The sequence below is a fragment of the Ceratotherium simum genome, chromosome 36 (assembly GCF_057802395.1).
Source record: "Ceratotherium simum simum isolate JZ-2026a chromosome 36, ASM5780239v1, whole genome shotgun sequence".
Taxonomy (NCBI): Eukaryota; Metazoa; Chordata; class Mammalia; order Perissodactyla; family Rhinocerotidae; genus Ceratotherium; species Ceratotherium simum.
Window position 1 is genome coordinate 22,974,384 of NC_141935.1, and position 16,463 is coordinate 22,990,846.

The 16,463-nt window shown below is 33.4% G+C and overlaps 1 protein-coding gene across 1 annotated transcript in view; it reads left to right on the forward strand.

Annotated features, from left to right (window-relative positions):
• The window catches only part of DNAH14 (dynein axonemal heavy chain 14), a 346,391-nt gene that overhangs the window by 162,008 nt on the left and 167,920 nt on the right, over positions 1-16,463 (forward strand). Inside the window, exons 37-41 of the mRNA XM_087424245.1 lie at positions 5,891-5,984; positions 7,387-7,595; positions 8,346-8,598; positions 11,124-11,208; positions 13,855-14,084. Coding sequence (XP_087280371.1) covers positions 5,891-5,984; positions 7,387-7,595; positions 8,346-8,598; positions 11,124-11,208; positions 13,855-14,084 — 871 coding nt within the window. The remainder of the gene's footprint in view (positions 1-5,890; positions 5,985-7,386; positions 7,596-8,345; positions 8,599-11,123; positions 11,209-13,854; positions 14,085-16,463) is intronic.

Below are 16,463 nucleotides of genomic sequence, written 5' to 3' on the forward strand. Positions count from 1 at the left end.
TTTTGAGGACTTTTGCATCTATATTCATAAGTGATATTGGTCTGTAGTTTTCTTCTCTTGTGGTATCTTTGGGTTTGGTATTAGGGTAATGCTGGCCTCACAGAATGTATTAGGAAGTGTTCCCCCCTTTTCCATTTTTTTGCAAGAGTTTAAGTAGGATTGGTGTTAATTCTTCTTTAAATGTTTGGTAGAATTAATCTACCATCTGGGTTTGGACTTTTCTTTGTTGGAGGTTTTTGATTCCTGATTCAATCTCTTATTATAGATCTTTTGAGATTTTCTATTTTTTCTTGAGTCAGTTTTGGTAATTTTTGGTGTTTCTAGGAATTTTCTGTTTCATCTACATTATATAATTTGTTGGCATACAATTGTTCCTAGTGTTTTCTTGTAATCTTTTTAATATCTATAAGGCAGTAGTAATGTCCATACTTTTATATCTGATATTATTTATTTGTGTCTTTTTAATTTTTTTCTTAGTCAGTCTGGCTGAAATTTTGTCGATTTTGTTGATCTTTTCCAACAACTAACCTTTGTCTTAATGGTTCTCTCTATTATTTTTCAACTCTCTATTTTATTTATCTCTTCTCTAATCATTATTTCTTTCCTTTTTCCAGCTATGGGTTCGGTTTGCTCTTCTTTTACTAGTTCCTTTGGTGTAAAATTAGATTATTGGTTTAAGATTTTTATTCTCTTTTAACGTGGATGTTTATAGCTGTAAACTTTCCTCCTTGCACTGCTTTCACTGCATCCCATAAGTTTTGGTATGTAGTGTTTTCATTTTCATTCATCTCAATTCTCAAGCTATTTCTTCTGTGACCCATTGGTTGTTTAAGAGTGTATTGTTTAATTTTCATATATTTGCAAATTGTCCAATTTTTCTTCTGTTATTGATTTCTAGTTTCATTCCATTGTGGTTGGAGAAGGTACTTTGTATGATTTCAATATTATAAAATTTATTGAGAGTTGTTTTATGTCTGCTTCTGAGTCTGGGTAATTTCAATAGTCCTATCTTCAAATTTGCTGATTCTTTTTTCTGTCTGCTCAAATTTACTGTGAATGCCTCTGTTGAGTTTTGCATTTCAGCTATTGCATTTTCAGCTTCGTAATTTCTATTTAGTTCCTTTTCATAATTTCTATCTCTTTATTTATAGTCCCTTCTTGTTCTCATATCATTTTCCTCATTTCCTTTAGTTTTTTGGCCATATTTAAGACAGTTAATTTAAAGACTTTTGTCTACTATGTCCAGTGTTTCCTCAGAGATGGTTTCTGTCAGTTTATTTTGCTCCTTTGAATGGACCATGTTTTCATGTTTCATTGTATACCTTGTGATTTTTTGTTGAAAATTGGGCATTTGTAAAAACAGCCACCTTTCCCAGTCCTTACAGACTTGCTCTGTGCTGGAGTAGTTCTTCACTGGTTAGCTGAGCCTTCGGACCAGCCTGACATGAAAGTTTAAGGTCTTGTCAGGTCTTTTCTGTGCATGCATGTTGATTTGGCCTGTGTGTGGCTTTCACAATTCCCCTGTATGCACAGCTGCTTTTGAATGTCTTAATTTCCCAAAGATTCCTACCCTAGCTTCTCCCTAGGATGTTAGATGGACTGTTGTACGTCTCCATCCATAATCTCTTATCTTAGGTTTCTGTGTGTCTGTAGTCTTCCTGCAGCTTTCACAAGCAGTGCTTGCCACTTTTGTTGCCTGAGACCAAGTTAGGTGAAACAGACACCAGTTCTTCAGGCAGCCCCCAGACCTGGGTTAACCCAGGGTTAACCCCCTAGGTTAATATGTTGCAAATAAGGTCTGCTTGAGTACCAATTCTGACCTGAAGCTTAAAACTACATTCTACTCCCCCTCACCTCTATATCCGACCCTGGCTCCAGAAGCACCGCATCCCAGCTCATATATTGTGTTCCTGGATGAGGCACAATGGGATTTTTTTCCTTTTTATTTTCTAGGGCTATCATTTGTAATAGTTAGAATTTTTTTAAATAGTGATTTTAATAAGTCAATTTTTGCTGTCCCTTGCAAATTTCTACCTTTATAGAGAATCTTTCTTTGGAATGAAAGACCTCTCCTAAAATTCTTTGGTAATAATTCAAAAAAATTAAATAATTGTGCTATAGTTAATGTCTTTAAAAACCACACTGAATTTTTCTCAGATTCCAGGAAGAAAAGGAAAAGTAGATATTTGTGTTTTAAATCCAAAGTGTATCACTCTTAATGAACTATATGGACACCTGGATCCTAATACTATGGAATGGACTGATGGATTATTATCAGCAACAATTCGAAATTATGTATGCTTTAACACTACAAGATACTCAAAGAAAGACAATGATCTCGGACTAAAGTCAAGAATCTCAGATTTGTCTAATGTAAGTTTAGTAAGGTTAAAAGGAGTTGTACCATTCCATTTTCTCCACATCCTCGCCAACATCTGTTATTATTTGCATTTTCCTAATGACTAATGATTTTGACCGTCTTTTCATGTGGTTATTGGCCATTTGTATATTTTCTTTGGAGAAATGTCTATTCAGACCTTTACCCTTTTTTTAATTGAGTTATTTTTAATTATTGAGTTTTAAGCATTTTTTTATATATTCTAAATACAAGTCCCTTATCAGATATATAATTTGCAAATATTTTCTCCCATTCTGTAGGTTTTCTTTTCACTTTCTTGATGGTATCCTTTGAAACACAAAAGTTTTTAACCTTGATGAAGTCTAATTTTTCTTTTGTCACCTTCTGGTATTATATCTTAGGAAAGCTTTGTATAACTCAAGGTCACAAAGACTTTCTCCTATGTTTTATTCTAAGAGTTTTATAGTTTGCACTTTTATGTTTAGTTCTTTGGTTTATTTTAAGTTAATTTTTGTGTATGGTGTAAGGAAGGGATCCTACTTCATTCTTTTTCATGTGGATATCCAGTTGTTCCAGCCCTATTTGTTGAAATGACTATTCTTTCCCCCATTGAATTGTCTTGTCACTCCTGTCAAAAATCAACTGATCATAAATGTAAGAATTTATTTCTGGACTCTCAATTCAGTTCCATTTATCTGTATGTCTATCTTTATGCAGATACCACACTTGATTACTGGAACTTTGTATTAAGTTTTGACATAGAGAAAGTGAGGTGTTTTTTAAGACCTTGACAAACTGATTCTAAAATTAATATGGAAGAACCAAGGTCCATGACATTCCTGAGTAAAAAAAGGGGGAAGAATTTGGGTGGTGAGGCCTGCCAGATGTCAAGTTATAAAATTAGAGTAAAACAGTGTGCTATTGGTGCTGAAAAAGATGGCAGCTCGAAAGTATTATGTGCCTATGACATAATGTAAAAATGTATGGAGAAAAAGTTGACAGAATTTCATAGAGAAATTGACAAATCCAAGTCTAGTGAGAGATTTTATTACATCTTTTTCAAGAATTGACAGAGAAGACGTATGGTAAAGCAGCTGTGATAAAATTCTTTATACTAATGATCACCAGTTAGAAATGGAAATAGGAAAAATTCTGCTAACAATGGCAAAATCTATAAAAATACATTGAAATAAATGTAAAAGAAAGGAACTTGTCCTGTGAGGGGTGGGAGAGGGAGGCAAGAAAACCTATATAATTGACAAAACTTGAATACATGGAAGATACATTGTATTCCTAAGTGGAAAGACTTCCATCCTAAAAATGCCAATCCCTAACAAATTAATATATGTGTATAATGTCTTTTCAACCAAAATCCCAATTTTTTAAAATGGAATGAAATGATTTTAAAGTTAATTTGGAAGCATAAATGTTCCAAGAGTCCAAAGACAGTCTGGGCAGAAAACCATAGTACTTTAGAGTTCTAAAATGTTCTAAACTAATTTCAGAACAAATCCGTACTATAATCAAAATAGTAAGATACAGCACAACATAGTGACTGTAGTTATTAATACTATGTTGTATATTTAAAAGTTGCTAGGAGAGTAGATCTTAAAAGTTCTCATCACAAAAAAAAATTTGTAACTATGTGTGGTGATGATATTAACTAGACTTATTGTGGTGATCATTTCACAATATATACAAATATTGAATCATTATGTTGCACACCTGCAACTAATGTTATATTTCAAGAAAAAAAAGATAGCACTCAAAACCTGAAAAAAAACAGTAAGGTACTAACACAGAAATGGAAGCAAATAGAGTCTAGAAACATATTCAAATGTATGTAGGAATTTAATATCCAACCAAAGCAATACTTATAATCAATGGGAAAAGCATTCCTTATTAAAACTACTGTTTATATAATTTGCTATTTTCCTATGTGAAAACATAGAAAGACCCTTCTTCACTTCTTACACAGAAATAGAATTCCAGATGAATTAACGATATAAATGTAAAAATAAAATTATAAAAATATAATAATATTTAGGGACATATTTTCAGAGTTAGGAAGTCCTTGACTAAGATTGGGAACCCCAAAATCATAAATGAAAACATAAAGGGATTTGACTATAAATATAAATAAGAAAATATGTTTTCAGTAGTTGCAACAAACAACATTAAAGCAAACCACAGTCTGGAAGAAAATATTTACAACATATAGGCAATGAGTTAATATCCCTAATATAAAAAAGAGCTTCAGACATGAATAAGAAATGATTAAACAAGTAAATAAGATAATGAGGAAAGGCTATGAATAGAAAATTGATAGAATAAAAATTGCCGATAGACATATGAAAAGATGCTGAGCCTAAGTATTCGTCAAAAAAATAAAAATTATAGGCACCATATTTTTTCTCATAAAATTTTCAAAACTTAAGAATATTGATAGCTAAAACATTCAGTGTTAACAAAGATGTGGAGAAACACACATTTTTATATCTTGTTGGTGGAAGCATTACTGCCACAAACTGTCAGGAAAAAATCCAGTAGAATTTATTAAAGGTTAAAATACATATAACGGTTGACCCAAAATCCCACGTTTTAAAAAATATCTATCTAGAGAAAGAAATGCAGTAGAGCATAATGATTTATGTACAGGGATGAAAATTGCAGACTTTCATAATAGGAATAATAATTGGAAATAGCCTTGGACTTGTTTATCTATCTTCCTGATGAAAGAGACTGATTACTATTTGTTGCATTGCTAGGCTCTGGTTGAAACATGGTCCTCACACCCGTATTCGGTCTCTCTCTTCAGAGCCCACACTGTGCCCCCAGCACAGCTCTAGTGTTTAGTCTTCTTCCCCCCCAATTCCTGGTGGTAAAGGAAACCAATGCCAGTCAGCTGATGATATGTTACTCAGCCGTGTTGGGGAGATAACTAAGTAAGCCCCCCAGATAATAAAGAGTTAACTATCTGCATAGATAAGAATTTCTCAGCGATTGGTGTGAGAACAACCTGTATTAAGAATCACCTGGGGAGCCTATTAAAAATGAAAATTCCTGGTCTCCATCCCAAACCCATTCAATCAGAATCTCCAAGGATGAGGTGTTAGAATATGCAGTTTAACAAACCTGCAGGTAGTTTTTGTGTACCCTAAAAACTCTATCATGAAGGAAAGTCTAGGAAAAATATACACCAGAATGTCAGCAGTGAGTTTTTTACAAATGGTGGAAATTCAGAGACCTTTTGCTTTCTTCTTTGTGCTTTGCTGTATTATTTGAATATTGTACAAGCATGTACTAACTTTTTGGGGAAAAAAACTAAAATAAAAGATTTTTCTAAAAGAAAATGACCTGTTTCACACTCAGTTACATTATACTGTGCTGATTACTTGTTGGTCTTTTCAGCTACAGAACCTTCTGCCTTTCATATTTTTATCACTCAAGAAAGCATATTGACATTTGGTCCATTTGAGTTGGAAAGTGTGACCAAATAAAAATTTAAACATTATTGATTACCTGTTTTAGGTTTTCAAACTTAACTCCTCTGATACAGCAGATGTTGATGATAATAATTTTGAGAAGGAGATGGAAAAAGATGTTAAAACTCCAGAAAGTCAGAGTAAGTGTTGTTATTAAATTCAGTAAAGATGATTAATTAACAGAGAAGACAAACTGAACCAATATGAGCTTTATTTATATCTTTAAAACTCTTTTGATTAGTGATATTTTGTTCTTGTACTATTTAATTTTCCTCACGTGTTTATTTAAAATTTATATAGTATTACGACATATTATATTACAGTATATACATATGTAATTATGTTATATAAATACAAGGGCTTACCTAGCCCTTTTAGCTTATAAATGACCGTTAATATCTCACAAGAGCGAAGTAGATGTTAAATGTAGAAATAAATATTGTGTGAGAGGCAGCAATGGCAACCTACAATAGTATTACCTCTGAAGTGGGATTCCAGACAATCTGTACATTCCCAGGCCAAATCATACAACCCAAGCGTATTCATCTAAAATTATGCCCCTTATGCTATTATGGCTATTATATGCCACTTTGCTATGTGCCAGGGGGACTGAGAGTGTATGTGACAAGGTCCCTGCTCCAGAGGAGCTGACAGTCTGCTGCAGAGGCCCCCACCATTGCTTTCACTACTCCAGCTTGAACCTCATATCAGCACATCCACCAGCAGTACGTTTATGTTCCAGGCTTTGAAAGAGACTTCTGCTGTTGCTTCTACTTTCTTAGAATTCCTTAATTTTTGTGTGTCACTCTTTGGTATTCAATTTGGGAGAGTACAGTAATTGGGCATAATAAGTTTCCTTCGTATAGTTTTAAGACAATCCCCAAGGCAGGTATCTCAGCCAGTCAGAGCTCATCTTAGCAGTAGTGGCTATCTGGATCCTAGCTCTACTCACCTGTTCTTTTGGGAAACTTTAATGTCTTTCATGTGGTTAGCTATTTTCTATCTCTGTAGTGACCCATTCATACCTCCTGACCAATAGATTTTCTAAAACTATGGAGCCATGTAGGGGCATGTAGAGTGTGGAAAAAGGAGTAAATGAGTTGCAAGTGTGAAATACTGTAAAATATGTCTCTTTGATTCTTTCTTCAAAGGGCATCTGTTTTCCTTTCCTATTCCCAGAGGCAGCATATCCAAAAAATATTCCTGGGTAGAAGGGGAAAATTCACAAACCATAGTATTATCGAAAAAATAAATTCATGGATCTTTCTCTTATCTAAATTTTAAGGGCTAATTATATAATTTAACAATCTAAAAATATCACAGCAATGTTTAAAGCATTATTAAGTATATGGTCTGAATATTTATTCATATTTAATAGATATTAGAGACTACATATAAACACATTGAATCTAGTGTTTTCTGGAATATAATTCTTCATCTTAATTAGAAACTATGTTCTAAAAAAAATAGAAAGTTTGCAAGACTTCAGTGAAAGAAGACTGAGATTATTCTCTGTTACATTAAAAATATTTTTCTCTCCAGACTTCGATTGGCAGTGGATTATTTTAGATGGTCCAGTGGATACCTTTTGGGTAGAAAATCTAAATTCTATGCTAGATGACACTAGAATGTTGTGCCTAGCAAACAGTGAGAGAATACCTTTAACTAATAAAATAAGAGTGATTTTTGAAGTTGACAGTCTCTCTCAGGCCAGTCCTGCTATTGTCAGCCGATGTGCAGTGGTGTATATGGTAAGTTTTCAAAAACAAATTTCTTAAAGAAAATGTGTTGTCTAGAATAATAACTAATCATTATCTACAGCATTTTTTATGTTTATTTCATTGTTACTTCTGGATCCAGGGCAATCCGAGTAGTTAAGAAGTTTTGTGTCCCCTAAAGCCTCCTAACCCAGAAGTGAATAGGAGTGTAGTTACTACTGTTATTAATACTACTCAGTAATTGAAATGTCAGTATTTTTCACAACGGTGACAAGTTAGGCTGCTAGTATGAATTATTTTTCCAATAGAGGGAAGATTGCCCTGAAACCTTTCACATCCACTCCATAACTCTTAGGACTTGTGAAACACATTACCAAGACAGTGGTAAGGAGGTAGAAGACACAACAAAGAATAAATTTTTTCTGTACTTGAAATTAATTATTAGCCATGATTAGCCCTGTGTTGGTATCTACTTAACTCAATGTAGTGAATAAAGCTAAGTATAGTGCTGATTTTCTGGGTAAGCAATTCCCCTCACCACATACACATAGCCTCACACACCTCCCTACACGTAGTCCCCCAAATGCTCTTTGTCTTATAAGACCATGGTTAAAAATCACAAATCATTTCAAAGAAGGGTTTTGATCACTTGCCTTTAATGAGTGATGGTTCTAAACCATATTTGGCAGGGGGCAGTGGTGAAGTAAAGAAATGCTAAGAAAGTAGGTGGACATTGTATTTTTATTTATTTACATAAAATTATCTTGTGTTTTTTATTGGTAGGATCCTGTTGATCTGGGATGGGAACCTTATGTTAAGTCATGGCTTTTGAAAACTTCAAAAATTATGAGTCAATCAGGAGTGGATTTTCTTGAATTCATGATTAAAAATAGTGTCACAAATGGACTACAGTTTATAAAGAAGCATCAGAAATTTCAGCCATTTCCTGTACAAGACATAACAATTGTTATAACTCTGTGCAGAATTCTTGATGCTTTCTTTGAATTCATGGATAAAAATGGAGGCTTTGGACAACGTGAGTTTTTCCCTCTAAGTTATATTAATGATGTTGTGTCTCAGCTAGTCAATACCAATTATTTATCATCTTCTATTAGATTTTATAAGAGAAAATAAAGAAAGGGAAGGCCAGGAATTTTCAGTCTGTTTGAACCAACAGCAGACATGCATATGGAACAAACTAAAAATCATTTATAGAGGAACATATCAATAAAGTATATTAATGCCATACGTAAGTGTTGAAGGGTCACAAGAAAAATGAGTATAAAGAATCCTTAGAGGGTCTCTACTAGGGAAGAATGTTATTGCTATGTTTTAAAGATTCTTAGAGATAGAAATAGTGGGAAAATATCTGTCCAAAATCCTAGGCATAAGCTGTAATCATGCAAAGGCATAAACATGGAAAGTAATAAAACATATGTAAGGAGAGATCAAAAGATTCAGATGAGATGGCAAATTAACACAGGCTCCCAACTCTGTCTCCAAAACTCAATTTTGGATCCATCAAACTAACAGAAATTGTGAGAAATCCCTGGGATGACAAGATGGTTAAGGTCCCAGTGGGGGAAAACAGCAACCCTGAGCAGAAGAGAGCTCATACCATGAATCAGAGATAAAATAGGGGAGAATATTTAGGGTCGCCCTTTCTCCTTCTCCTCATGGCTCTGAATGAGCTATTGTCCTTCCCTTTGCCAGTTAGCACACCACAGCACAGCTAGAGGCAGCAACAAAATATGGTGGCAGTGAAGCCTGACTAGGTTAGAAAGCAGGTAAAAACATATTTCCTCCTACTGCCAACTCCCTTCTCATCTTAAAGCCTAAATGATTAAGAGAGAGACCACACTTGAAAAAAAGCAGTGCCAGAGTAGATATAGGTTGTTAAACACAACTTCTCTCTTGAAGAGTGTCCACTCCCTCCCCAGATACACATTTCTAAATTCAACAGACGTGCAAGCCAGGGAAATGGGAGTACTGGAAACAAAGCAAGAAGTAGTTAAGAGATACAAATGGAGGTTAGGACTCAAAAAAATTAAAGAACATAAAAATGGGTTGAATGCTGGCTTGGTTAGCTGAATAACAAATCAGTGAGAGCTAGAACAGTCAAAGAACTCTCCCAGAATACATCAGGAAGTGTTAAAGAGATTAAATATTATGTATATTTAAATATATTTATTTGTATAATATATACATATATATATGGGTATATGTGAGTGTGTGTATATAGTTGGAAGATGAATAAAAATTCAAAGGTTAGCATCCATATAACAGACTACATATATTTTACTGCCAAAAATTTTGCAGGAGTTTATATAACCCTCAAATATGCAATGCCATTCCTTCTACATCTCACAATATGTGTTTATATGGGATAGTCTTCCTGAACATTCCAACTAAGCTATGAAATGACTAGAGACAGAATAGAGGAGGGGGCAGATATAAAAGTTACTTGGGTCACAGGGATATTTTCACAAGTACTAAAATTTCCAATAAATAAATTTTTAAAGAAAATGTTTAACCTTACAGATAATGAAATAAGCAAAGAGATTTTTAAATAGAGAAAACACATTGATAGCTAGAATGTGCTGAAACATAACTCTCACAGAAGCTACTGGAGGTATAAATTGATCCAGCCTTTCTTGGTGAGCCATTTGGCAACACATGCTAAAAATATCCATAAAGTCTGCCCTAGTATCTCTTATTCTAGGAATTTATTATAAAGAAATAATCACAGAAGTGTACAGACTTATGCAAGGAGCTTCATTTATAGCAGAATTATTTATAATCATAAAAACAGCAATAATCTGAATTCCGACAATAGGAGAATTGCTTCATAAATTATGGTGCAATGGAAAGGCGTGAAGATAGACTTAAAATAAATAAAGCAGAATGAAAACCAAAGTCTCCTTTTAATTTTTTGTTTAAATTTTTAAATATTATATATTTATGTAAAAGACTATAATGAAATGCATCAGCATTTAATGGTTGTTATCTGTGGTAGTGGACTTGTGGGTGATTGCTATTTTCTTCCATTTCTAAATATTCTACGAGAAGCCTAAAAAGGTGGGTGAGGGGGGTAGGAGAGAGACAACTACAGTCTGCCTGAAGTGCACCTGTTGGATGAATTTTGAAAGCATATAGGTCTCTTTTTTAAGGCTTCACCTTATTAGGACCCATTTATTATTTAGTTTATAATGTGCACCACATTTGGAGGTAGTCACCTGAATGTTTTCAAATTTTCATTTTGGAACAATCAAACTTACAAAAAAAGCTGCCAGAATAGAATGAAGAACAAAAGTATGCAGGTTTACACTTCAACTAAATGAGAATTGATTCAGACAATTGCAGGTACATTCTTTGCTCCCCTTCTCTTAGTAACTCCCACTTTGGTCTGATGAGATGACTCTAAGGTACTGTATGTGAAACAAAGTTGTCTTCCTATGACAATTCACAGACTAAACAATGGTAAAGGTTAAACCTCACTAATTAACCAGCTAAATTTTACGTCTGTTGTTAATTGTGGAAAAATACTCTTTGCTTTTTAAGGTGAAGATTCGAAGGATATTTCAGCTGAGGAGACAGATTCTCCACATTCAGAAGTTTCTGTCAAATTCACGAATACAGAGAAGAGGTCAGTTACATTCACTCAACAGACGTGTTTTGGGACTCGCTAGGTGCCAAAACTCAAACAGGTGCAGGATTACCTGTCAATAAACAAATGCTTTTGTGATTTCATAGTATTCAAATCCACTTAAATTTATTTTATTCCAGCTTAGATAGAGTCCTTGTATATCTAACACAAGATCACCAGATTTTGATGCTAAGTTATATGAATAAAATGAATTTATTTGTCCAGCCTCTGTACATACATAAAATTGATATGAATCGATTTCATGAATCTGCCATTTATGAGCTGAGAAATGTTGAACCATTTACTAAATATTTTTGACCTTTGATTTTCTCATTTATAAAACTGGAATAATATGATGTGCTAGAATCTAGAATAGTGCCTGGTGCATAGTAAGTGCTCAATAAATTATAGCTATAGAAATTATTAGCTCTACAATTCTTCTGCCATTTTGTAGGACAGGAAAGTCACTGTTGAGGCCTTCCTACATCTCATTATGAGTCCTATTTAACATTCTTTTAAATGATAGAACATTCTAAATATGGTTTTACTCTACCTGTCAATTCTGCCTGCAAATTCATTTGCTCGTCTGTGTCTTGATTGTCAGCATCCTGGTCCAAACGTTCCATATTTCTTGCCTGTACTGTTGCAATAGCCTACTGATTGGTTTCCCCAATTCTTCCGGTCCATTCTCAACATGACAACCATATATTATTTTTAATTTTTATTAAATAGAAAGTAGCCATAAAAGAATATTTATAAAATGTGTAAGATATAAATAACAATACACAAACATCCATATACACAGCATTCAGTTATAGAAAAAACATACTGCTTTATCTTTGAAGTCCCCTATGTACCTATCTAGATCTTACACTATCACATCATCTGAGATAACTACTTTCCTGGATTTTGTGTTTATTAATATATTCCCAAACAATATACACATGTGCTGCATAACAGTTTTTCGGTAAACAATTAACTGCATATATGACAGTGGTCCCATAAGATTAGTTCCATATAGTCTAGGTGTGTAGTAGTCTGTACCGTCTAGGTTTGTGTAAGTACACTCTACGATGTTCACACAACAACAAAATTGTCTAACAACTCATTTCTCAGAATGTCTCCGTCGGGAAGCAACACATGACTGTGTTTTTCAACTTTGCATGTTTTTAAACTTTAATGGAATCGCTGTGTTCTCTTGTGATTTGCATTTTTTGTTCAATGTTATGTCCCTATGATTAATCCATTGTGCATGTAGGGGTTCTTTATTCATTTTCTCCGCTAATAGTCCATTATACAAATGTCACAATTTCTTTATCCATTGGTAAACATATAGGTTGTTTTCAATTTTTTACTACAACTACTTCTATGATTAATATGCTTGTACATGTCACCTAGTGTTTATATGCAAGAGTTTGATTTTTTTAAAACATAAATTAGAATGTTTCTTTTTATAGCCATTTAATGACTTCCCATTACACTCAGAGCAGAAGGGAAAAAAACCTTGGTACAACTTAAGAAAGTCCCTGCCTAGCTCTCCAGACTCAACTCCTAATCTCTTCCACTCACTATATGTGCTTCAATGACACTGGCTTTGCTTTTTCAGTTCCTCAAAGTAGCCGTGATCTTTGACCTCGTGGTCTTGGCACACGTATTCCTTCTGCCCAAATGCTCTTCCTCCTACACTTTGCCAAATCTCACTCATTCTTCAGGTCTCAGTTTAACCCTTGCTTCTTCAAAGAGTCTGCCCTGACTCCCACGATCTAAATTAGTTATCTCTACGACTATTCTTCATGCTGCACTTGACTCTTTATTTTTCCCGTTTACCATGATTTAGTATTCATTTTCCTGTCCTAGAAATAAGTGATCATGTTTGTTTTGTTCAGAGTAACTGATAATATAGTATGAATTCAATAAATATTTGCTGAATGAACTATTACACATGACTAGAAATTTCAAATAGAATTGTACACGTGCGCTGTACATTAATGATTGCCCATAAATTTCAGTTCAGTGATATATTTTTAGGATTTTCATAATTTATAAATCATTTTATGATGATGCTAAATCCTGAACTATTCAAAATGTCTTGAAATCAGGCCCAAACCTTTTGTTCAGCTGCATCACCATCAGCCCTATCACTATAGAATTTCGGGGTCCCACAGACCAGGATGACCTGGGTTGACCCAGACTGGAGAAGATTCTTCCCAGATTCCCCTGCCTGGCTTTAGCCAGGTTGAACTACATCAACCTCTAGAACTTGGTTGAGAGGAGTACAGAGCAAATGACTATTCACTTGCGTCTTTCTACATAAAATGGAGAATTATCAGAACCTCTCCAGAAAGACAGGTAAACTCAACTAATAAGTTGACCTAAAATAAAAGTGAATCATATGTACTAAATAAATGAAATAAAGATTGACTACAAATCTCTTACACATATAGTACTTTAAAAATAAAAACAGTAGCAGTGTATAATTTACATGTCTTGTCAAAGGAAAATTATACATTAACTCTAAAACTTTTATGTCCACACTTAACTGTATTATAATTTTTAATAATGAAACTTTGACATGATATTGAAATAAATTACTGAACTTCTTTCTAAAAATGTTAACCTTCTCCTTTCCACACATATCTGTCCCAGCGCTGAAAATACATGGTATGTGGAGAAAAATCCTGATAAATTAAAAACAATGATTCAAAAGCTTTTCGTGTTTGCATTTACTTGGGCATTTGGAGGAACTTTAAAACGTGAAGATGAACACGAAGATGATGTACTGTTGTATTCAAATCTTGAACCTGATTCTCTTGCAAGAGTAACCTATGATTTTGACAACCTTGTTCATGAATTATTTGAAAGCAATTCACAAGTAGGTAAGTTCTGGGGGGGGGAAGTCTTAATTATGCTTACTCTAGAATATTAATTAGAAACTCTTTATAATTGGGCTTATATTGATTAGGCTCATCTTTTAATCTTAAAATTAGAGGTAAAAGAGGGTTAATAAGTACACTCCAGCACCCTTACTCCAATGAAAAGAGGCTGAAGAAAATTTGATTTCTGGTTGATTTTTGTCACTACAAGAAGCTGTAACTCAAATAAGGCAGAAGAGCAAAGATAAAGCCTTGAAACTGTGAACTGAGCCGAGCTTAGCCCATCAGCTATATAACTAGATTTGTATTATACATATCATGTAGCAGGAACTTCTGTAGAAGAAGAATATTATAGTCTCACATTTCTTTTTTGAAAAAATAATATTTTCTAAATTATTTTATACAGTCTTAGATTTATTTAGTATTTTTTGTTTTTGAATCAGTTCTAACAAATGGAATCTGTCCTAATACTTTGAAATAGTAAACCTTCCCAATTAGCTGTTACTGATTAAAGGAACTTTGAACAGGTAAAGAGATCATTGATGCAGGTGCCAAAAAGAGACAAAATATTGAACATGAATGTATTTAGAAGAACTTTGTTAAATAAAGATGAAATCTAAAAACATTACCAAAAGTACAAATCCCACTAGTCTGTCTGATGTAACTCTTAAAGTATCTTTTTGAGGTTATTTGTAAAAGTTCCATTTAAGACATCTGGATTGCAAAGTTTTTATGTTATTTCCTATGGAAATTAACTTGTAATATCAAAGCATTGTGTGTTAATTTGTTGTTGAATTTAGTAATTCAACTCGATGTCACTAACTCCTAAAGACAGATAAACTGTCTTGATTTATTTGTCAGGCAGAAATACTTCAAACTCTATTATTTCTTCTCCCTGTAAACCTAAAGACAAGTTAATAAATTATTCATTATGTTAGATTATCTTAAAGCAATGAGTATGAAATTTTGTTTTGTCATCGGAAATACCAATATAAAAACTAGTTTAGGACAGAGGTGTAGGAAGAAAAGGAGAGACAAGTGGTAGCAATCATAAAACTATAAAACCATCAGACTGGAAACAAGAAAGAGAAAAAAAGGGAGTCCAAAAAACCTCCCACTCATAATCATCCTGTAAACAAAAATTGTAAAATGCATAAAGGAACTAATGCTAAGAAAGTAAACCAACAAAATCACCCATCATAATATTAATTCATCCCAGTTGAAATTATTATGGCCTACCAGAGATTTTAATATAAATATGTTTAGGGTTCTCAAAAAGATAAATGAAGAAATGGCATCCATTTTAAAATAAATAAGCAATTATGAATCAAAAAAAGTAGAAATGAAAAAAGAACATATGGCTATGAAAAAGAACCAAATAGAAATTCTGGAAATGAAAAATGTAGTCATTTAAATGAAAAATTCAGTGATCTGGACCAACTCTACTCTGGGCACCATCAAAGAAGGAATTAAAGCTAGAAAAGAAAGAGTTTTCAAGTTTTCTTCATATTGATTTTGCATATTTCTTATTAAGTTTGGTCTTAAGTATTTCATCTTTTTTTCTTTGGTTTTGTTTTTGCCATCATAAATGGTAATGCTTCAAGAGTTTCCCCATTAAGTATGATTCTGGTTTTATTGTTGTTGAGCTCTTAATTTCTATTGTATTTTTCGTTTCTAGAAGGTCTGTTTGTTTCCTTTTCAAATTGACTATGTCACTTTTTATAGTTTCTCCTTCCTTTTTTTTATAGAAGTTGAAATATATTTTTTTTATGTTTTAGATTATTCATTTTATTTTATTTTTTATTTTTTATTTTTTTAATTTTTATTTATTGCAGTAACATTGGTTTATAACACTGTATAAATTTCAGATGTACATCATTATACTTCTGTTTCTGCATAGATTACATCATGTTCACCACCCAAATACCAATCACAACCCATCACCACACACATGTGCTGAATTATTCCTTTCACCCTCCCCTCTCCCCCCTTCCCCTCTGGTAACCACCAATCCAATCTCTGTCTCTATGTGTTTGTTTATTGTTGTTATTATCTACTACTTAATGAAGGAAATCATACGGTATTTGACCTTCTCCCTCTGACTTATTTCGCTTTGCATAATACCCTCAATGTCCACCCATGTTGTCACAAATGGCTGGATTTCATCGTTTCTTATGGCTGAGTAGTATTCCATTGTATATATATACCACATCTTCTTTATCCATTCGTCCCTTGATGGGCACTTAGGTTGCTTCCAAGTCTTAATTCTCCTTCCTTTTTAGGTATTTTCAAGCTTACTTTTATTTCTTTAAACATAGTAAGCATGGCTGTCTTCAAATATGCACCTGATAATTCCAGTTATTCAAGTCTTTTTAATTTGTG